Source organism: Chelmon rostratus, chromosome 8, assembly GCF_017976325.1.
Source record: "Chelmon rostratus isolate fCheRos1 chromosome 8, fCheRos1.pri, whole genome shotgun sequence".
Classification (NCBI taxonomy): domain Eukaryota; kingdom Metazoa; phylum Chordata; class Actinopteri; order Chaetodontiformes; family Chaetodontidae; genus Chelmon; species Chelmon rostratus.
Window position 1 is genome coordinate 2,075,164 of NC_055665.1, and position 22,505 is coordinate 2,097,668.

At 43.2% G+C, this 22,505-nt stretch overlaps 1 protein-coding gene across 1 annotated transcript; it reads right to left on the bottom strand.

Annotated features, from left to right (window-relative positions):
- Positions 1-3,649: 3,649 nt before the first annotated feature.
- hapln2 (hyaluronan and proteoglycan link protein 2) lies at positions 3,650-7,658 on the bottom strand. Its single transcript, XM_041943142.1, has 6 exons — positions 7,625-7,658; positions 7,282-7,386; positions 5,968-6,324; positions 5,665-5,781; positions 5,396-5,578; positions 3,650-4,030 (listed from the first exon to the last, which is right to left on the bottom strand). The coding sequence occupies exons 1-6, from the start codon at positions 7,656-7,658 to the stop codon at positions 3,753-3,755; spliced, it is 1,074 nt and encodes a 357-aa protein (XP_041799076.1). The 3' UTR covers positions 3,650-3,752.
- Positions 7,659-22,505: the final 14,847 nt, after the last annotated feature.

The following is a 22,505-nucleotide window of genomic DNA, read 5'->3' on the forward strand; positions in this document are numbered from 1 at the left end:
CGTCTTATGAAACAGTCTCATGAGGTAAGAGAAGATCAAACACTGAACGGTTGATTTTTATCAAGGAGCAACACTTAACTCTCTTATCTTTTGACTCTCACACAGATCATCATTTATTTAAAAACCTGGAGTCTAATTGAGGAAATGCAAATGAACCCCAAGTCCTCTTCTGTTTTAGCATTTTCAGCAGCATCAGAATATGTTAATATTCACTTCCGATCATGTTTAAAATGAGTTAATCGTGTACATTTGATCAGTCTGTGTTACCTTAAATAAGCCAAATTTAATAGAGATTATTATGTAAACCAAGTAGAATAATGTCCCAGACAGTATATGAGGGTTTGAGGGATCCAGTCTTTGACAGTGTACTCACTTCACTTATTACTCAAACAAAGTAACAGTAACTGTGGCGTGCTTGACTTTCATAATCTACAGCCATTTGTTCCCTAATCTTTGAGATTGCTGAAGTGAAATCGACAAAGTCGAATTCTTGAATTTGACTGCTGGAGCTGTTCACGCTGTATTTTAACAACCCGTTAATTAATCCTCAGCATCAGCTGGTCTGACATTCGCTAAAGCCCGGCGTCCTTAAAGTCTGGAAGGTCTGACACTCTTAATGTCCCACAGACTTCAGGCTTCAGACGACATTCGTATCAGATGTCTCAGTACGAGCTCAGAAAAAGCAGAGCGTCACATGTTGGATGGAGGAGGAGCTGCTGCAGTGACACAGCACAGCTGCACAGTGTGTGGAAAGACATGCAGCCGCCACCGGCAGGGTGATCATCGCAGGTCCTGTCACTCTTTAAAGACGCACAGTGACAGGAAGCTGTTCAGTTGTGTTGACTTCTCAATGCAGAAATTGTGTCATAAATGTCCCACATCCTGTTTCCACCTGGTGTTAACATGTAAACTGTATCTGCACACGCTGTCTATACGACACCTGATCTCACGGCTTTGGTTTTACACCTGCTGTTAACAGGAACTGGACGGGGCTTCATTCAAACGGGTGAGCAGGCGGCGTTTTCGTGCAGGGCTAGAATCAAATGTGAGCGTGGTGTTATACAGGAAGGAGGTCATGCTTGCTAGCATTCGTGTTAGCTCAGCCACCTCCGTCAGTCATGTGATGGTCTTGCACATTATAGCGGTCCATAAAGAGTCTCTTGCAGTGATTTGCTGTGGTGTATTCTGTGTGCACTCACAGTTGCATTAACATCTATTTCTCCTCATTTGCATAAGATAAAAAAAAAAAGCAGATCCTGTTCTAATACCAGGTGGAAATGAGGTCCACGACAGACACCTAATTAGTCACCTGTATGAGAGTCCTGCCAGTGATCACAGCTGGAGTTAATCTGGGCATCAGCCTGAACCTCTCTCGTCTCTGTGAATGTGAATGGGACGCTCTTTTCTTGGCTCGCAGTTTTTGTACCAATAAAATCATTATTGACGTAAAATACTCTCAAATACATCTTTATATTTTGTAAGTGCAGCTTTAATGTGAGCAGATATTGTGACACATTCATGCTCAACCACTGTTTAATTCTGGGAGAGAAATCTTCTGCATCCTCACCCTCACTTCTTTTATAATAATTATTATTTTTGTAGGTGAAGAGAAAGCACCAACAGGAGCAGATCTCAGCCACACAACATCTTTTTTAAGAGTGCAGATCACCGACTGCTCGTCCTCTGGTGCTTTTTATTCAGGTGTCTCTCTGTTGAATGCTAATATGACCTGTACTGTACTGTGGTGTCTGTATTTGGCCAGAAGTGTATTAGCATACAGTATTCTAATCAGTTTTAAATGTTGCTCTGTAGTGACGCTGAGGCAGCGGCCTGTGATGATGCAGCAACATCTATCTTTTCTAGTTTTTAAATGCTGTAATAGACACTATGACAGTAACAGTGCAGACGATGTTAATTGATGATCTAATGAACACGTACTAAATAAATGTACAAGTAGAAATAATATAGGAAAAATGGATCCAATGAAAAAGGAGAAATAAAATACATTTTTTAAATACAGTCTGAATTCTTGCTGTCGTTTTAACTGTGTAGAAATCAACACATTAAAATATGTTTGGAAAAATATATTTGTAATATACACCGTGATCACATGACTCCTAACAAACAGTAAAATGTCTGATCGTAGTAACTGTACTTGACTTTGCATTGTTCTCGTCACTTTATGGCAAAATTAAGCAGTTTAAAATGATCATCCTGAACCATCTCGACTTAAAATAAGTTCAGGAGTTTTGCAAATATTGTCTTTTGTGCTGCAGGTGTGTTTGCTTTAGATTTTTACCTCCTGTTTATGATTAAATTCTGGTTCAAAGTCAAAGAATTCCTTAACGAATGCCACCAACTGTCGATCAAACCGTCTTACTTGATACGACCACAAGAGGTCGCCAAAGTAATAAAGTTTCTAATCCGTCGCACATGATCTTAAATATTCTCCTCCATGCTCTAACGAGACGCACACGTCTTCACACCTGCAAACCTGAAGCTCTTATGTTTTCAGCTGCTAAATTAAATGTTATTAATATTTTTGGTTGCACACATGTGATGCACCATTAAGTGAAGTTAGCCCGTATTAGTTTTCTGTATTCTTCTCAAGGAATTGGAGCCCTGAGAAGTTAAAACTGAACGTGTTTAACTTGCTTTAATCTTCGTGGACGAGTTACAAGATGCAGAAATGTGACAGCATTAATTCTGGTGTAGTCGCACCTTTTGTTTGAAAGTAAAATCCCACAGGTTGGTGGTGTCTGCACAGGTGACGACAGACACCCTTCACCTGTCCAGAAAGGCATTTTTATCACATGTCCCACCTGGATCAACACAGCTTCTCCACCAGGACAGCTTCTGTCTGTTTAGTCCGTCTGTTGCTGCAGGTCAACAACTCAATTTATCGTCCAGACTAAATGAGGATGTGAGTCATTTTCCCCCAGACAACCTTTAAATGATGCACAGAGAAGTTACTGTGAAATCAATGCGCTGATATGTAGACAGATCTTTATTGAACACAGTGAATAACATGTGATTAATGCACAGATAAACCAGCCACTCCTCCAGTGAAACCATGTTATTTACATTCCAGAGTTTTAACTTCAACAATCTCGTGTTAATGACACGACCCCAAATTAACCAATCAGGCTTTTACCCTCACTGACGAGTGACCTAATGCAGAAATGTCAGGCCATTATTACAAGTTTAGTGTATATATGACATGTTTTATTGCATTTACATCCATTCAGCCAATTCATCCATTAGTCAAAGTGGTTTGTGGAACATAATTGTCGGATAATATTGTGTTTTACTGGCCAGGACTGAAGATGATGGTTTACCAGCCACAACTAAAACCAGCTGTACAAGCATCCTGGAAATAAAAAATGATTTTTCTCTCTTGAAGAGTTTAGAGCTCTAAAATCTTCTGCCTCCACTGGCTAATATGGGAATGGGGCCTTTTAACTTAGAATTAATGTCAAAAGTTGCTGTTTTCAATAAATAACACGTGTAAGCACTCATTTAATGTCTAAGCTATGGAGCTGATGCACTTTTGAAAGTACAAACAGTGAAATATAACCAGGAATCCCACTGTCAGTAATTGTCCGCAGCCTCAGATGTGAGGTTTATCAGGATCAGGATTATCCTCTGGTGGATCACGTCATATGTGCTGTGAATTTTGGGCCTCTCGGGCTTCCTCGCTCGCGCTCACAGCTCTGTTGAGACGGTGATGTAAATGTGTTCTGTATTTCTGGCTACCTATAGCAGTAGGCGCCGTAAAGATGCATCGTCTTGTTGGGGAATCCAAATGAGCGCACCCCCGCCTCGGGGATGCCTCCGCAGCGCTCCCTGGGGCTGCTGATGGGAAAGCGCACGCTGCCGTCTTTCAGCCATCCGCCGTCGCACTGGTCGTACTTTTGGAAGCGCCAGGCGGAGTAAAGCTGGCCGACCAACGCCAGCTCGGAGCCCTGACGTCGACACGCCTGCTCCGCCTGCTCGAAGGAGAAGGAGCCCGATATGTAGGAGACCGAGCCTGTGAGAGGAGAGATTCATGGAAACGTCAGTCCAGTGGCTCGTTATCAGCACGATGTTAAAGGATAGCTTTCGTTTTTTACAACCTGGACCTTATTTGACCTTATTTGTAGCATCTGCGGCGAAACTCGTTCATATTCCAATATTTAGTTATGATATGCTGGTGCTATTCCCCTCTGAGCCGGCGGTCGGCTAGTTTAGCTGTAGTTTGGCACAGCTGTGGTTCGTTATCGCGTATTCGTAGCTGACCGCCGCAGAGTCAGCCGTGTTGTGGCTGGCTGCTCACAGCGTTCGGTAATGACATCATCCACGTCAGAGGTAGTTGTCTAGAGACGCCGGATGTTGATAACATGCCACCACGGGCTCAGAGGGGAATAGCACCAGCATATCATAACAAAATATTGGAATATGAACGAGTTTCTGCAGATTATGCGTTATATAGAGGCTGCGCATGGATGCACCGAGTACTCGCATTATACAGATATATGCGCCGCTCCTCTGGGGCTAATTTCTTCAAAACGACTCTAAATGTTGTCTGGGGGAGTAAATGGTTGTATTTAATGCTACAAATAAGGTCCAGGTTGTAAAAAACGAACGTTATCCTTTAAGATAGTTCTGTTCAAAATGGAATAACTGCTCTAAATCCTTTGTTTGTAGCTCATTTAGGCGCATTTTTCTGAGCATGAAGGAAGTTTCCAGGGACTCAAACAGCCAAATATTTTCCCACCCGACACATTTTATTGTCCTCCGTCATCCTACTTTCAGTCCCACTCTCACACTGTAGCTCCTAAAGGTCAGCTTGTATCTGCACAGCTGCTCTTCACGCTACGCTAAACAGTGCTGCTCTGTTGGCGTCGACGGGAAAATCCACATTGTGTGATGACGGTTTGGAAAGAGTGTGACCGGGCGCTGAGGGCGAAACAAACGGCTCATGAAATTACTAAGAATAAACACCTGCGGTGTCAGCGAAGAGGTTCACAGCATGTTCACAAAAATAATCTAAGTTTAACAAGATCAACACGACACCATCCTGTCTTTGCTGACTCCGGTGGTTTAACTGACGTACAGGTGTGCTCCAGGATGCTGTGACATCACTGCTGGGCGTGGTTACAAATGCAACAGAGCTCAGTGCTGACCACGCCCAGCCACACCCTGCTGTGAGGCCGGCTCTGGTATGTTTTTCTTATCCACAACATATCCCATGAAAAGGCCAAAGCCTACAGTTTCGTATCTTTCAACCCTGTGGCCCTCAGGTCCTCTGGTTCCTGCTGAAAACACAGCAGCAGGAACAGGATTTGGCTACCCAGCTCTCTAGTTTCATTAAAAAAAATGGCTTTTGACCCAAGCCAAGCTGCTCAACGCTTACCAGACGTCTGCGAGGTGAAGCAGAAAGCGTCAAACCGCTCGTGACTCTTATCCTTTGGTCCATAACTGCGGATGCCGGGGAGCAGCTCTCCTCCACAGGCAGGCCGAGGAAGAATAATGGGGTAATGAACGGTCCCGTCGTGGAGCCAGCCTGCATTACACCAGTCCAGCCCCTCCGTCCAGGCTGCAGGAGGAGACGAGCTCGTTTGAGAGAGCCGACGCAGACAACATGCCAAAGGCTGCAAATATACACCTCACAGTATGTGGTACCTCTGTACAGCTGCTCGTATGAGGCCAGTGTGCCATCTTGCTCCGCACAAGCCTTCTCAGCCTCATGGAAAGTGAATCTGTAGCGGCCATTTTTACTCTGATATGGGAACACCACACCTGAAATAGAAGCCGGTTTTACACTTGTGTTAAATGCTGTTCGACCGTTATTCAAAGACACCCAACCATAAACCCTCACCTATGCCCCATGCAGGTGTGGGGATGCTTCAAACATGTTTTACTTCTTTTAACAGGTGTTGGAGTTAACACATCTTCTAGCAGCACCAGGGATTTGTCCTCACTTACCTTCGATCCTCAAAGTGATGACAACGCTCTCGTCCTCGATGCCATTGACGAGCTCGCAGCGATACCTGCCGCCGTCTTCCAGCTCGAGCAGGCCGAGCTGCAGGGAGGCGTCCATGGCGTGAGCCTTCCGGAGAGACGCCCGCGGCCCGAGATGGCCGTACGGCTTGAAGGCATGCGCGTTTGATATCATGATAATGTTCTCCGGCCCGACGAGCTCCGGCTCCAGCTTCGTCCATTTCACTTTGTAATGGTTCGGTTTGGTTCTCAGGATGCACGGCAAGGTGACGTTTTCTCCCCGTCGGCCGACCACCTCAGCGTACACGGGCGGCTCGAGGAGGTACTTCAGCTTCTTGGGTGCTGCAGGTGAAGCAGGAGCATCTTTCTGAACTTGATAAGGCAATGGAAAGTCATTATCATTAGAATATATAACAGAATGGGTGTATCCATACTGTGAATATATGCTCAAATGTAGAGAAGAACCTAATATATGAAAAATAAGAACATACAGAATCAAAGGTGATTCAAGCACAAAGGTTATATTAAAGGATAAATTCAACCTAAACGACACAGAGCAGAAAACTCCTGCTGGACTTCTCTTTATAAACCCTCCAGGTGTGCAGGTATATTCGTTATCAGCTGATCAGCTGCAGGTAGAGGAGACGCTCTTACTTAATCTTTCCACAGCTTCAGTAGAGACAGTAGTAAAGAAGCACTTTCCTTTCGGATTCAGCCTCAACAAGCTGCGTCTGTGTCTTATTTTTGTGATTTTTGATGTAAGGAGCCTTTGTTTCATGCTGGCAGAAACGGTTCTGCTTGTGGGCTGCACTGAAACAGAGAGGAAACCACACCCAGCCAGCAGTGCATGTACAGCAACACATTGCTGCCTTGTGCAACTCAATTTGAAGTCACCTTTTAAGGTATTCACACCTTTATTTTAGCCACGATTGAATTAAAGCATCAGTAGAAGAAAAGTATGACTCTACATACGAGCACTGCCTGCATGTCTGCTGCTGATGCCGACTGATCTCTCTCCAAGAAATCTGCATCGTTTGCATATTTTTATTCTTGAAGATGCATCGTACAAACGGGGCTAACAGTGCACGCTCTCAGACAGCGTCTCTGCAAAGGCCTTCACAGTGCTGCGCACTTAAGAGCGTCATGCACAAAAAAGAGAGAAATCAGAAAGTGACAAACTGTGTCTGCACTCTGATGCTGGACGTTTCAGAGGCAGTTAGATGATCGCTTCCGTAGCCATCATTCATTAATTTGCAGCAGACAAGATTAAAACCTCATTCATCACATTCACTGTTGTACCTGCTTTGTCGGGGGTGTAAACAGCTGAAGAGCAGGTGAAGCAGCTTGATGTTAATATGAGGATCACGGCACAGTTCATTATGAAGAGAGTCACTCCTCCTGCTCCTGCAGTTCATCAGAAAACAGCACAGAGTTCTTCCTGAGATTCATCTCTGCTGCACAACACTAAAACATAAACCACCTGACGAGTTTCAGCCAATAAAACAGCAGGAATCGTAGTAAATCTGACAAATGATCCAAGGATTTATGCACATTCATGCAATTCCTGGTCAGCATATTATTGGAAAACTGTATTTTAGTTTGAGCTCAGCTGTGGTGACGGATAAAAACCGGCAGTTCAAACCTGTGAGGTTGAGAAGATGAAGATGTCCACTCATCCTCCTGCGTTCCCCCACATGTTTTCAAAGCGTCTGAGTTCTTGGATGGTTCATAACTTTGGAGGATGAAGCTACAGTTGATGCCCGTTTGGTCGTCTGTCCAAGACCTGAATGTTGAGCTGTCAGAGCCAGTTCATCTCCCTCTCACCCCCCCCTCTCTGCTCGCTCTGGTCATATGGTCCAGTCTGTTGTCCACAGGGTGTAAACAGGATTGTTGTCCTCTGTCGCTCCAGATGTTACGGACCATATGAACGTCTGACATGTTCTCTTTGTCTCTAGTTTCCTCCGATTTCTTCTTCAGACAAAATAAAAAGAGGGTTTTTCAGAGCTCGTTAGCCTTCTGAGCTATCAGTGACCCCACAGTTAGACAGAAAGACCTGAATCCAGCTCGTACCTGCAGCATTATCACCTGAGCCGGTACCCTTAACTGAGACCCAAACCCAACCTCTGACCCAAATCTTTATTTATTTTATTTATTTTCTATTTTATATACTTATTTTAAGATTTTTTTAATCAATTCTGGCTGTTAGCTTGGCTAAGGCAACAAACTGGCTACACACCACTGTCTCTAGTCGTCCCTCTGAGCACCGTGTGTCTACATATTTGGATGAAGATGAAAAAACACACTGAAAACTGAACAGTTTGGTTCCATTAATTAACTCTGCTGACATGTCACTGTCTCTTCTTATAGGTGACTTTATATGTTAGCATGCAAACAACTTGCCCACATAGCTAATGAGCAGGTAAGTCACCTGGCTCACTTTCTGTCCTCCATTAAACATGTCAACTGTGACCTGCTTCTGTCAATAAAGTTGTATTTTAGGTTAGCCAGACACAGTTTAGCACAGAATAAAGTACTTGAGTGTCTCTGTGAGGATGGATAACATAAACCGCACATACCCAGAAAAGAAAGACAGAAAGGGAGTCTTGCACTGTGCAGCTAAAAGAACTTGCTAGCTTGCATTAGCTAATTAGCTTGCTCGTTAACTGTGTTCAGAATTGACAAGATTGGACCAAGTGTCTGTGTGCAGCACCTAAGACGAGCAAACCGCAATGTCTAAATGAAGCTCTGCCACACTGATACAGCAGCTCTGCCATGAATTTTGCATTTACAAAGATAATAATGTTCACTTTTGACTGACACTGTTGAAGTGTTGAACTGGACATATTGGCCACTATATTGGCTCCTGTGAAGCAGCATATTGCAGCATACAGTGCACACGATGATGAGCCACCGCTGAACCCTGCGGACAACAAGCCGTCCTGTGTATTCTAACCTTTCCCAGAGGGCTGCTGCCAGAGAGGACTATAGCCTGCATTCAGCCATCTTTGTCATTGCCCACACAGCCCCGGGGGCAGCGGGAGAGGAAGCTGTGTCGGCTCTAGTTTCCTCTGCCGCCGCGGCCCCCCGGGCACAAGGGCTGCATTGTGACGGTCACGGTCTCCACGCGGTGACAGCAGGCGGCGGTCACACAAACAGCGGCCAATGTGGAAAGAAGATGAAATAATGGGATTCTTCTGTTTTTGCTTGTGTTGCTTCTCCATTGTGCTCCGTCATCAATGGGACTCTTTCTTACCCTCCAATTAGTATTCACCCAAACACCTCTAGGTGAAAACAGCCAACTGTGTCTGCAGCACTCTATCTATCTATCTATCTATCTATCTAAATAACACACACACAGCTGATGAACATGTCAGTCATGCAGTCACTGCACCTAGATTTCCCAGCACTGAATCGCACGTCTGGGGGTGTTTTGTCTGTTTTCATGTGTTTTCGTACATGCGAGCAGTGTGTTCAGCTCTCTCATCTTGCACTTTGATCCAGAGCATCATTTTATATCTCAATAACTTCCAGCCAAACTGGCACGAAATTTTATGTTCCCCAAAGGATGAGTCCTGTTGGTGACCCCTCCGACCTTCTCTCTACCGCCACCATCAGGCCAAAACGGCCACTCACAGACAGCTGGTGGAGCTTCAGCCTTTTAAAACTAAAAATACATCGTCTTTAGAATTGGGGTATAACACTTTCAGACAGCTCGTCCATTTTACAGTTTTTTCTCAGTTGCTTTGGGGCTTTTCTCAGATCAGAATGAAACTCTTAATTCAGCCTCCAAAACATTTTGTCATTTGTGCACATCATAGTAGCAATTTCTCCTTCCTCTGAAGTGATTGCAAATGTTTTTGGACATGTTTCAGCTGCTTTCAAACAATTCTTTCATTTGCTTATGTCGCGTCAGTCAAAATGAACTGTACTCATGGATGCTGGATAGTCATTCCCATTAAAACTAATAGTCCTCATTTTATTGCTTGAGTCATTACATACAAAATTGTTGAACTAGTTATCAAATTCTGTGGCCAGACAGACAGGAACGTCTGGATGTGCCAGAATGATTTACCTACCTGTTTCTTATGTTTGTTCTAAAGAAGTGACTGTAGTATATTTTTCTTTTGCACAATGCTGCAGAACTGCAAAGCACATATAAAGTAAAAATGTGAAACGTACGTATTCAGCGTCTTGTACTCACTTACTCCTCAGCAATGTGTAACTTTACTGTTGTTTTCAATGGTGGTACAAGGAGTGTAGAGTGCTGTCTGAGCATTTTCAGGTAGTGTCACCGAGTTTTGGAAAACACTGAGAGAATAAACGGTCATAATGAAAACATGACAAAGCCATTTGACTGTCTTGTTCATACACGATGGGGTCGAGACTTCTCATTTTGATGACACTGGCAGATACATTAACATAAATACTTGCTTTTGAGGGATGGACTATCCATTTTTAGCAAGTGCTTTTGCAGATTAGCCACTAGGTTTTGCAGTTTGCACTAATTGTTCTGAGAAATACGGAGCCCCGGAGATGACATGGTAAAAAAATTAATTATAACCTGCGCATTCGTTCCCTCAAGATAGTAATCCGTTCCCACAAAATACTAATTTGTGGCCACGAAATAGGTATAAAGCAAATCGAGTGCATCGTCTCTACAACCTGCCATAATCTTGTAGTTGGTTAACAATGAAATCTATCCCGGAGTCCAAGTCGTACATTCGCTGGTAAAGCAACCTGGCTCTCAATATCCTGTTCAAATGTCTTTCGGTAATGATGGTTCCTTGCAATTCCAGGCTTTTCAGAATGTCTTTGTAGCTCATTCCCAGCCTAAAATAAAATTCTATCAGACTGTCCCTGTCCATCGGGTCGCTTTAGCGCCTCTAATGCCTCTTCCTTAGACCCCACAGAGGGTGCGCTGGAGCTGTCTGTGTGCACATTATACCTATTTCATGGCCACAAATTATTATTTTGTGGGAACGGATTACTATCTTGAGGGAACAAATTAGTATTTTGTGGGAACGAGTTACTAGCTTGAGGGAACGAGTTACTATCTTGAGAGAACAAATTAGTATTTTGTGGAAACAAATTAGTATTTTGTGGGAACAGATTACTATCTTGTGGGAAGGAGTTACTATCTTGAGGGGAAGGAGTTACTATCTTGAGGGAACAAGTTACTATCTTGAGGGAAGGAGTTACTATCTTGAGGGAATAAGTTACTATCTTGAGGGAACGAGTTACTATCTTGAGAGAACGAATTAGTATCTCTTGGGAATGAAATAGTATTTTGTGGGAACGAGTTACTATCTTGAGGGAACAAGTTACTATCTTGAGGGAAGGAGTTACTATCTTGAGGGAACAAGTTACTATCTCGTGGGAACGGATTAGTATCTCGTGCACACGTTTACATTTTTTTTTTTACCATGTCATCTCCGGGGCTCCGTACAGAAGTGCACTAACTGTTGTGCAAATTTTAAGAGTGATGTGAGAAAAGCACCAAAGCGATTGCGAAAGACTGTACTTTCTGTGTTTTCTGTAATCTCTTTTCATATTCAGCAGCCGTCACATTTCTTAGCTCTTCCAGTCATTTATCAACACCTTTGCATTCTTTCCTTCTGCTTCCCCGTCTCTTCTCTCTATCATCAGCACCACTCATGTTGGTGAACAAGCAGAACAAACATTGCCCTCTGCTGTATGTAGACTGCATGAATATTTGTGGAACTACAAAAGAACCTCAGGCCTTCACACCTGTTTTATTCTAACACTGACTCTTAATCTTAACAAGCGGGGTCAGAGGTCAGACATGAGGTCAACAGACCAGGGGGAAAATCTATGATTGCATCAACTGTTTTAGAGGAGCGAAAGCAGGCTCAGTGTCATGCTGACAACAAAACAGTGTATCCTGCACAATGCACAGTAATCCTGTGGGTGAATATCCTGAAGCCAAACAGCTCAAACTGAGTGCCTTCACTACTTCACATTATGTTTAACATGTTTTCTGTGGTGCAAAACGTTCACTGTGTTCTTTCATGACCAACTCAAGTCAGTCCAAGGCCAAACTTGAAGGAGAGCAAAGATTTGAGAGCGTAAACAGATTCTGTTCTCTCTTAAAGAAACTGAGGATCAGTCACTTCTGAGGTTCTGTCACTCAGACTGTCAGTTTGACTGATGCCCTCCTGCTTCTCGTCTGCAGCGGCTGATGGCTCTCAGTAACTTATTCCAGCCTGCAGCTGAGCTCTGACACTTCATCTCCATTTGACTGATGGATTTGTTCTCGCTGCCCTGCGAGTTATTTTTCAGGTAACACTCCTGAAGCAGTGAGCTGGGAATCACTTATATCTGTCTAAGTCTGATTATTCTTGTTCATCCTGTTTCAGTTTGTGTCACATTAGTCCAGTAAGAACAGAAGCTAAAGATCTGCTCCTCTTGTTTTCAGCAGATTCACGCTGCCATAACCGGCCGTTTGAAGTGCTGAACGACTGAATGTTCCTCCCATTCGTGCGCAATAGATGAGCGAGGCTGATATGAGCGGTCGGCTCCGCCTGCAGCCCAGATGGCGTTGCGTGGGGCGCTGGTGCGTGACTCCTGACGAAAGACGTGACAAGCGGCGGGGTCACGAAGGCGGCCTCGTGGGTAAAAGTATGTACTGCGGTGAAAGGTTCCCTCTTCCCCTGTAAAAACACGCCATCCCTGAAACATTGTTCACATTCCTGCTGATGCCCCTTCTCTTGAAACCCTCGCCGTGAGTGACGGCGTCTGAGCGTAGTGACAGATTCGCTCTTTCACGGTTTAGAAAGGCAAATGTTCCTGACAGCTCGGAGAGGCCCCCCGTCTGAGCGAGGGTTACCTGCATCCCCCTGTTATTCATGCAGGTAAATGCGGGTACCTTTTTATTGCAGCTGCACACCTCACATAGAGAGGAAATCAACCTTGATTTGACCTTTGACCCTTCACTCTATAGCAAATCAATGAACATTTTTAAATGCGCAGAGTGGAACTGTTTGCACTCTGTCCCTCAGTGTAATGTGTCAGTGGAGCAGAAACATGAGTGAGATTATGTTGTGTGACTGTAATGAATTTCAGGATGTGATGCAGTTCTTTGTGTTTCCAGAAGAACTTAAACGAAAGCACCGTTTCAGGAGAACTCATTCGTCGCCTCGCCGCTCTCTCCTTTGTGGGTCTTTGACCAGTTCTTTCACGCTATGAATGCTGGGTAAGTGCACCCGGACGTACCTTTGTTTTCAAAAAATAAAACATAATTTGCAAAAGTAGCAACATTTTTAAACTTAAAACTGCATTAGCTGTTTTTGAGTAACTTGCCTTAAACACAATACTAAAATAGGCCTTTTGTCGCCTTTTAAACTGGCGATAAAGTTTTTTGCTTTAACGAATCGTTATGAAGTGAATGGAAACAGCAGCACCAACAGGAAGTTGTCTGTTTCCACTTTAAGTTGATATTACGAACATATCAGCAAACTGTTTGCACGTTCAACAATCGAGGAGCAACATTAGCTCGTAGTTGGAGTCGTGTTTGTGGCCAAGTTCAATATTCTCTGTCTTTCAGCTCTGTTTTGGTCTCCACCTGCAGCTCCTGAGGGAAATATCGGACCGTGTTGCGCTGCTGGTTGTTAACTGATCAATGAGATCTGACCGTTTCATTTTCACGGTGTGCTGACGAGACATGCAGCATGTGACTGTCGCCAGTCTCCCAGCGGGCACGCAGGCTCGTCACTGATTGGCTACTCAGATGATAAGCCAGGTGTCATCAATGACTCATCCTAAAAAAGCTGCTCATCGCCTGTAGCAAGTTCAACTAAATGAAGCTGTTACGTCTTTTAAGTAAACGGAGGGCCGACATGTTGACCTGTTGTCCCTAACGAGGAATGATTTAGTGATGAGCCTGAAGCTCGTCAACCAACCGCTAACCAGCTGAGTTAGTTTTGTAGCGTGTCGACGCCCCATGTGTCACACAGGTAGATAGAGATCTGAGGCGGGAAAGAGATAAGTCAACATTCACATACCTGTCCTACTCTGTTTAGCCTGGAGCTGCTCTGGGTGTTTATTCTCTGCACACACAACCTCCAAACCACACAAGACAGCGACAGTGTGTGTGTGTGTGTGTGTGTGTGTGTGTGTGTGCGTGCATGAATGATTACAGTATCTACAACTCTTCTAGAACTACGACACTTTTTATATCCTTCTGGGGAATCCAGTGCTAACATACACATGCAGGCACTGATCTCTCTGCAGAAAAACGCCATCCATCCCATAAACCGTGTACATCGCTTGTTTGAATCCATTTAATCATTAGTTTTAATAATCGTGTCAACATAATGAAATCACTCTGTTTGTTCTCATATCTTTAGAAACTCGAGGCTCCTATGAAGCCATGGATGAGATCGATGTTTTTGCATTGCTCAGATACTCTGTCTGAAATGAGCGTGCAGCCCCCCCCCACACACACACACACACACACTACAGGATAATAGCTCTACTGTGCATTAGCGAGCTCGGTGTGGAATACCTGTGCAGCTTCCTAATGTATGTTATCTCTGTGTTACATAAGAGGCAGGTTTGGTCTTGCTCTTATCTCGTGTCATCTGGTGCCAGGCCTCCTGCAGCCTCCATGCTGTTACTACTGATGCCCTCCTGCCTCTGATCGGGAGATTGTGTTATCGGAGGGGCCCAGGAGCCAGCCTGCTGCACTGATGGAGCGACAAGAGGCTTCCACATCCACAGCAGAAAAGAATCTGCGGCACGCACACTCGGACCTCTGGAGTCCACGATGAGAGTCACGTGACACGACCGACGAGTCCTCAAGAACTCAGCGGCGGACGAAGCATTCAGGTTCTTCACTCGCTTGTGTTATCAGCAGAATGCATCAGCAGTAGACTCATGCAGCTGAATGTCCGTCATAGTTTTGTTATCATACACATCACATTATATCACAACATTATTTTTCCTTTGAGGTGTAATTAAGGTGTAAGAGCACGGCGGTGCTGTGGAGCTCAATATATAACTGCCTTATGTGGGAAGTTTTAATGTGGAGCCATATTTTAGAAGGTGATACTCCAACATTTCAGTCTAATATCTCAACAACTGTTCGATTGATTGCCGTGAAATTAATTCCAGACTACTGGCTTTTGTGATCCTCAGAATTTTCCTCTAGCACCACCAACAGGTTGATATTTCTGTTCTTTATTTTATCGAAATGTCTAAACAACAAAAGGATGGAATCCATGAATTATTCCTGGTTCCTCCTCTCATCAGCACCACCAATGTGCTAAAACCAAATGTTAGCATGCTAACATGCTAATGGTGAACATGGTAAACATCAGCATGCTGGCTTTGTCATTAAATGACTGGATTCTCACAGTCATGACGTTCGTTTTAACACTGGACGCCGTTTCAGTAACACTGACCAGCTCTTTCGCTGCCGTCAGCTGGCTGCTTAATCCAGTGGAGAAAATAAACAGCGAGATGTTCAGCCACAGACAATTTAATCTAACCGAGCGGCTTGGATTTAATACAGCGTTGTTTTGATTTTGGACAGAGATATGTGGATATATTTCAGCTGCAGTGCGACTTCGCCTGCTGTGTGCAGCACTGTGTTATCTCTACGAGAAGCTGCTGAAACAAAGTGTTTGTTGACATTTTCTGTGTCTGTGCACAAATTAATAACTGGAATTATTCATTTGTGCACACACATCCTGCTTTACCTTTGATTTTACACGTTGTATTTTTCTAATCTACCGACCACTCAAAGGGCTTTATGACACACAGTACACTTACCCAGTATTTTGTGCACAGATACTGTGACATATAAACTGCAGGAGCGGGGGATTGAACCAACAACCTTCTGATCAGTGAACGATCTGAAGCAAAACAAAAACTAAATCTGAATCATTTTTACCAGCTTCTATAAACCAAAAATTCAATTTTCTGTTTAAATAAATAGAGATAAAGAAAATATTTTCTTTCTGAAAAAGATTTGAATGTACAGAAGCTCAGTGGAGCTCACCAACCGCTAACACAAAGCACAGCGCTATCTGTGCTGCAGCATATCTGGTGCAATTGAAAGTATTTGAGTTGACTTTAGTTTTATCTACAATCTGACAAGAATGCCAGAACGAGTGAAGCACTTTGTGTTTTTACGACCACGAGACTCAAGTTTCTGCCACGAGTTTCTTCTGCTGAGTAAACTCTGGAATGATATTCAACAAAAAATAAACCAACGGTAATCCCTGTAATCCCACCAGTCCATCAAAGAGTCAGTCCAACCAGTGAGTGAATGATCATATCTGATAAACTGCAAAGAGGAGAAGAGTAAAAAAAACGAGCATATGGGTGAAATAAAGAGCTTTTAAACTGCATTTGGTATTTAAAAAATAATTCCACTTTTTTCATCTTTGGGCTCATTTTCTCAGCTATTTCTGTCGTTTTTAACAACATTCAGCTCTCTGAGAAGAGAGATTCACTACGATGGTGTTCGCTGACTCTCATAAACAGCAGCACAAACGGAAAATAAAACTGGGAACCAGCTCGCTTGCATCAAAATACCCAAACTAGACAAATAATTTTAATAACTTACTTTCTCTTCAAGAAGTTTTTGTCAAGAAGGTGGGGACTAAGGAAGAACTAAGGGGTAGAACCCACATGCAGACACACAAGGGGGCGCTTGGTTCAATTAATTAAATTTATTAAACACAAAGAGAAACTCAACTAAGGGAACTAGGATAACACACACACACTATGGACAAGGGCTATACATACATTGAAGGCAACACAGGGAAATAATGAATAAACAAAGAACACGCGAACTCAACGGAGTGGGGGACAAGACTAAGACAACCCAAGAAACTCACTAACACATGACATGGCAAGACTATAGACAAAGACAAGACTATGAGCAAATTATCAATGACTAAAATAACGAACAGAAAATGCTCCTGTAGGAGGAAGAAACAAACTACTATGAAAGACCTTAAGAACTCAACTAACAAAACGACAGAAACAAAAATAACTTCCTGAAAACTCAGAGGAAAAGTAACTCTACTATTAAACAAAACAAAACCAAGGAACAATCTAACCAAGAACTGAAATTCGGCTATAACTAGCGAAAACAAAACAAATCTAGACTATACAAATATAATACAAGGAAAACTCACAAGAAACACGACAAGGACATGAACACAGACAAACCCAGGGGTAACACAGACATGGACCGAGACACGGACATGAACTAAGAAAAAACAACGAATAACACTCACTTACTGGCTATGGCTGTGGATAAGGCTAGGACTATGACAAGGGAACGTGGACAACAAGGATTCACAGACCACAAGGTAACGCAGACAACAACCCGACAAAGACAGTACACATTGGGAAACTTAACAAAAACCGGCGTGCAGAGCACGGGTCATGACAGTTTTATTGGCAAACTGATTTGAGAAATCGCACCACTGATGCATTAACAGACTTCTGTGTGAAGAAAGGATTGGAATTTTTGGATTTTTGTCACAATTAGTGAAAAAGTTTACATCAAAAGATTTTGTCCTTCCTGCTCAGAGTCATGAGGCGAAGCAAACATGAGTCATTCGAATAAAATAACACGACTTCCTCTGAGCCGGAGAATAAACATCGATAACTCCAATCAGAAATCATAGAAAGCTGATGTGACTTAACTTCTTGCTCGGAGTCAAAGCTAATCCAGACACTCTCCTGTATGATTCATTAACAGATGTGACACTGACTTGGTGAAATGCTGATTTATAGCATTTCTGAGGCTGAAGTCTGACTAAGACATGAAGTCACTTCACCAAAAAGTCTGTGAATAAAGGGAGTCAAAGCAAAGGCAGGCGAACTCATCTATGTTTCTTCTTACTTTTACCTATTTATTGACTATTCTTGTCATGAACTGGCTCAAGAGGCCACAAAAGGGGGACAGAGCGTGAGGACAAAATAAGCAGAAGAGCTGAGGTGTGTCTGAGGTGTGGGGGAGCAGAGCGAGGGAATGACTGCAGCTGTGGATTAACGACGCTCAGCTGCACTCAGTTACTGCAATCAGTCCCCGATGACGCCACAGGGACGTCACAGGCAACTCAATTCACTGATCCACAACAACATCGCAATGTTTTCATCTTTTAATGTTTGGTTCAGGTTGAATCTGCTGGACTTCCACGATGGCATCGTCCCCGTTTGAGTTCTGACATAACTGCAAAACTTCTGCTCTGTTTCTAACAAGTATATTCCTATACTTTGATAAGTTTGATTACACATATATTCTGCTAATAGTTAGATTAATGCACATGCTTACATTAATCATAGTTGGATCCTGATGTGTTGATCTTTTTCATATTTTCTGCTGATGGATTGTGTGACTGAATAATCAACAGAAATTCTTCTTCTCCCGGTGAAGTTTTTCCTTTATTATTCATAGAAGTGATTTAGACGAGGAGTGATTCTTTGTGTGCAGAATATATCTGAGGCCAGTGTGACCTAGAACAGGAGGTTTTGAGATAGAGGCCTGGCATGGGAGACATCTTGGGGCCCTTAAGATAGAACAGGTTGGCCTCAGGGATAAGGGTGTCTCTCTAGATTTGTCCTTGCAAACAGATTGCTGCGGTGACGTTGGATTCTGGAAGATTACCAAGCAGAGGAGAGAGAGCGCCGACGGCAACGAGGAGGAGCCGACGACTGTTTCAGCATTTCCTCAAGTTCTGTCTATAAAATACTGGGTCAGGGAGAGGTAGTGTGTCAGACTTCATGAGCTGACCCAACTCTGTTGTGGATCAGGGAAAGGTTAAGTCAAGACCCAGAGCTCTTTAACCTTACACATTCTATTGATGTTAGAATAAAGCTGATTTTTTGGGACTCAACATCTTCTCCTATTGCTTCATTAAAAGACCCCAGAGGACCAGAGAGATTTTTTACAGACACGTCCTCGACACAACTAACACGCTTTGTAACAACAACCTCCTCATTTCATTGACTTCAGAGCACACGGTGCATCAGGCACCACACCAGGGTTCGTTTTGGCAGGAGTTTTAAATTTAGTTCAGTCTGAGTCGCTTACTAAAAATTGTAAATGGTTTAATGTGACATTTTTGTCTTTTTGTTTTGTTTTAGTCTCAGTGTTGAATCTTAGTGTAATTCTAGTCAGAATTTGGTCTAATTTTGCCCATTAAGCTAAAAAAAGGCTTATTATCTACAATATGACCGTCCTTGCGTGGCAGCCTGTGATTGGCTCCTCTGTCAGTGTTTCCTGTGATTAATTATAGGAAAGGTCACAACTTGCTTTGTGTTTATTACTGGACAAAATGCACTTTTTATGTATTGCTGAGGTCTTCTGCGAAATTTGGCATCATGTTTCAACCAGCAGAACTCCAATTTAATAAATCAGCAGATAAGAAAACGTGTAAACTGCATCGTTAACTTTATTCACTTTGCATGGAGCCAAAATTAATAGTGAATTATATTGTGTGTATTAAGTGTTTGCCAAATGAGTTAATGTTGGTTTATAAGTAAATAAATAAATTATCATTAAGAGTCGATGTTTACTGTAAGCTTGGCTCCGTTAAATTGAACAATTTGTAAATGGAGTAAGGCATTGCCAATGAGCCCTGAATCCACGGAGGACTTTGAGCTGCAGGGACTTTAAATGTAGTCCTGAAAGTAAATCAACACATACGCATGTGATAGAATCAATTAACATAAATAACTGACGTTTGCCGGAGCACACTCTGCAGGATGGTGTGTCTCCACGTGTCTTTTTCAAATTTTTCAGATCATCCAATGAGAATGATGCATGGAGGCAGTTTGAAGAGAAATGATTGGTTAAAAAGGAAAACAGCCAAAGCCTTGAGATGGCCCCATTGTCTTAATCTGTTAAGACCACACAGGTACATTACCTGTGGTGTCATTTACACAGTGAGCAGCAGCAGCTGAATCTACACCTGTTGACTTTGGCCTGCCCGGAGTTTGTGTGTGTGCCTGACGTCGGCTTGTTGATTTAACCTGCAACTCTAACTGCCGAGATGAAGCAATGAGGGACGCGAGCAGCTTGGTGGAAAAGACAAGATGAGACCTGTTGGCATGTATGAATGAGGAAAGACGTCCTCATGGCTTCAAGTCTCAGGTTCCTGTGAGTTATCAATCCAAAGATGTGACATGAGCTAATGGGTTTCTCCCAAAAACAAGCCTGCACCTGCACGAACCAGCTCCTGTCCCGAAGTGTACAAGAGATGAATTTGTTCATTTTTTATTTCTTAATTAAAGTGCAACACCTGAGCATGAAATATAAAGAATACATATTTTTCATGAACTACAAGCAGACTCTACTCTGTCCCCGAGCCCATCGGTTCTCATCAAAGACCTTTAAAAACAACTCCCAAACATAGAGTTTGAAGTCAAATGTTTCTCAAACAGGAGGAAACAGTGCATTTGTTGGGGACTATTTTCAGCTGCGGATTAATCCAAATTCTTTGCTCTAGTGAGTATTTGTGGCAGCAGGACGGTGTGTGTGTGTGACTGAGTCAGAATAAACGACAGTGTGTGTTCATGGTGATGAAACATGTGAAACATGTCCGCCAGAGCAACAGTGAGGCTCACTGATGTGTTTTAATGAACGATAACGGAGCTCTGTGGCAGAGAGGGAGAAGATCTATCAGGCTGTGATACACACACAACATTTGTTAGCAGATGCATTCACGTTAGCTTTGTCCTCGAATAAAAAGTATGCGCTTTGAGTTTGTCTCGTAATGAGGCAGGATGAGGTGGACCGGCCTGCAGACTCACAGTCTGCAGTGAGGCTCACCTGGTGGCAGGTGGCTGGTCTGACAGGATGCTGAGCAGACACCGAGGTCTTTCCTGTCACTGCTGAGTTTCTCTTTGACGCCTGCGATAATACTTCAGATTCCCTAAAATCATAACAACATTCCTGCCAGTTCTTTCACCTTTCTGAAGAAAGCAGCATCTCTGCAGATGGAGGACGCAGATAGAGCTGTGAGTGACAACTCTTATCGAACTTTACAGGAGGAAGAGGAGGAGGCGCTACAGTGTCCTGTAGTCTAACCCCACCGCCGCGCCTCCAGCCTTCCTCTGCTGTGACTGTGACAGATACAGTGAATGCTTTGTGTGTTGTGGTTTCCTCCGTTCAGTAAACACGAAGCAAATAATGCACAAAGGACCCTGCAGCAGCCGTCCACAAATTCCCTGAAAAGACTTCAATCTTCAAACTGTCTCATGTGCACTAACACTCTACTGTTATTGATTCAAAATGCACACAAGCACCACACACTGCATTACACTACTGCTGTGACTGATGGTCAGTTTAAAGCCATGCTCATGTGTCAGAAGCTCATTCCACCACTTTGAGTCGGACTGAGATGGATTGTCATGAAATTTGGTGCAAACATCGATGTTTCCCTCCGGATGACCGTCTGACTTTTCACTCAGCACCATCATGTTCATTTTTGTGTATCTTTATTAAGTATTAATTATGTAATGTTAGCATGCTAACACGCAAAATCTAAGATTGTGGACATCATAAACATTTTATTAATGTTATTTATGTTTTCTTATTATTGATGGGACATCAGGGATCATGATGGAAATAAGTCCTGGACTTCGTCATGTTGTCCCTGATAATGTCTTGTACGCTTGTATTTTTTTTTCTTACTGTCAAATAAGCCAAACCTGCTAAACATCAGCATGTCATCGTTGTCAGTAGCTGCGTTTCCATTACAGTTGTTTGCAAAATAAAAGCGATATTTCTGAAATTTCGGCAAAGTTCAAATGCTACTTGCAGGTGTTTCCATCGAACAGTGTTTTGCGAACCAGCTGAAATTCTCGTAAATTCTCGGACATCCCGCGAGATTTCATTTTGAGGAAGATGGCCGAAAGTGTTATGTGTCCGCTGACCTCAGTAACGTGTAAATGAGAAAAAAGTGTTTCCATTACACTTTTATATCGACACGTCTGAAAAACCACCTTATGAGAGCGTAAAAATGTTTTCCCGATATCTGAGAGGATTTTCAAAATAAAGGTGTTTCCATTACCAGTTTTTTGTTGCGATATTTAGGATTTGCGCATTTCTAGGGGCAATGGAAATGCAGCTAGTGTGAGGATGTTAGCATGCTGATTGGAACTATTTTGCTTCAGTAGGCTCCAGCCTCACAGAGCCTGAAGCTCCTGCAGAAAGCAGAGGACCAAACCACAGCAATTTAAGACAGCAAGACTACGGAAATTACACACAGGAGATCATTTTTACAGGCAAAATTTATTCAAGACCAGTCGACGATTTGTTGGTGAAACCCTCAACACAAATTACTGAAGAGAGCTCCTCTCACATAGTAATGGATGATTACTTGTTACTGACTCGTAAGGTGAGCTCCAGCTCTTCAGACCACCTTGAAAAGTACAGTAAAAGGGGGGCGGGGCTAAAAGTGTTACTGCATTATTCATGAGGGAGGCGGGTCCGGTAGGTGTGACCCAGCAGAACAATAAACACACATGAAAGACCA

Coding starts and splice junctions, on each gene's coding strand:
- hapln2 (XM_041943142.1), bottom strand. CDS start 7,658: ATGAGTGGACATCTTCATCTTCTCAACCTCACAG. Junction 7,387..7,624: donor TCATCTTCTCAACCTCACAG/GTTTGAACTGCC, acceptor GATGAACTGCAG/GAGCAGGAGGAGTGACTCTC. Junction 6,325..7,281: donor TTACACCCCCGACAAAGCAG/GTACAACAGTGA, acceptor CTTCACCTGCAG/CACCCAAGAAGCTGAAGTAC.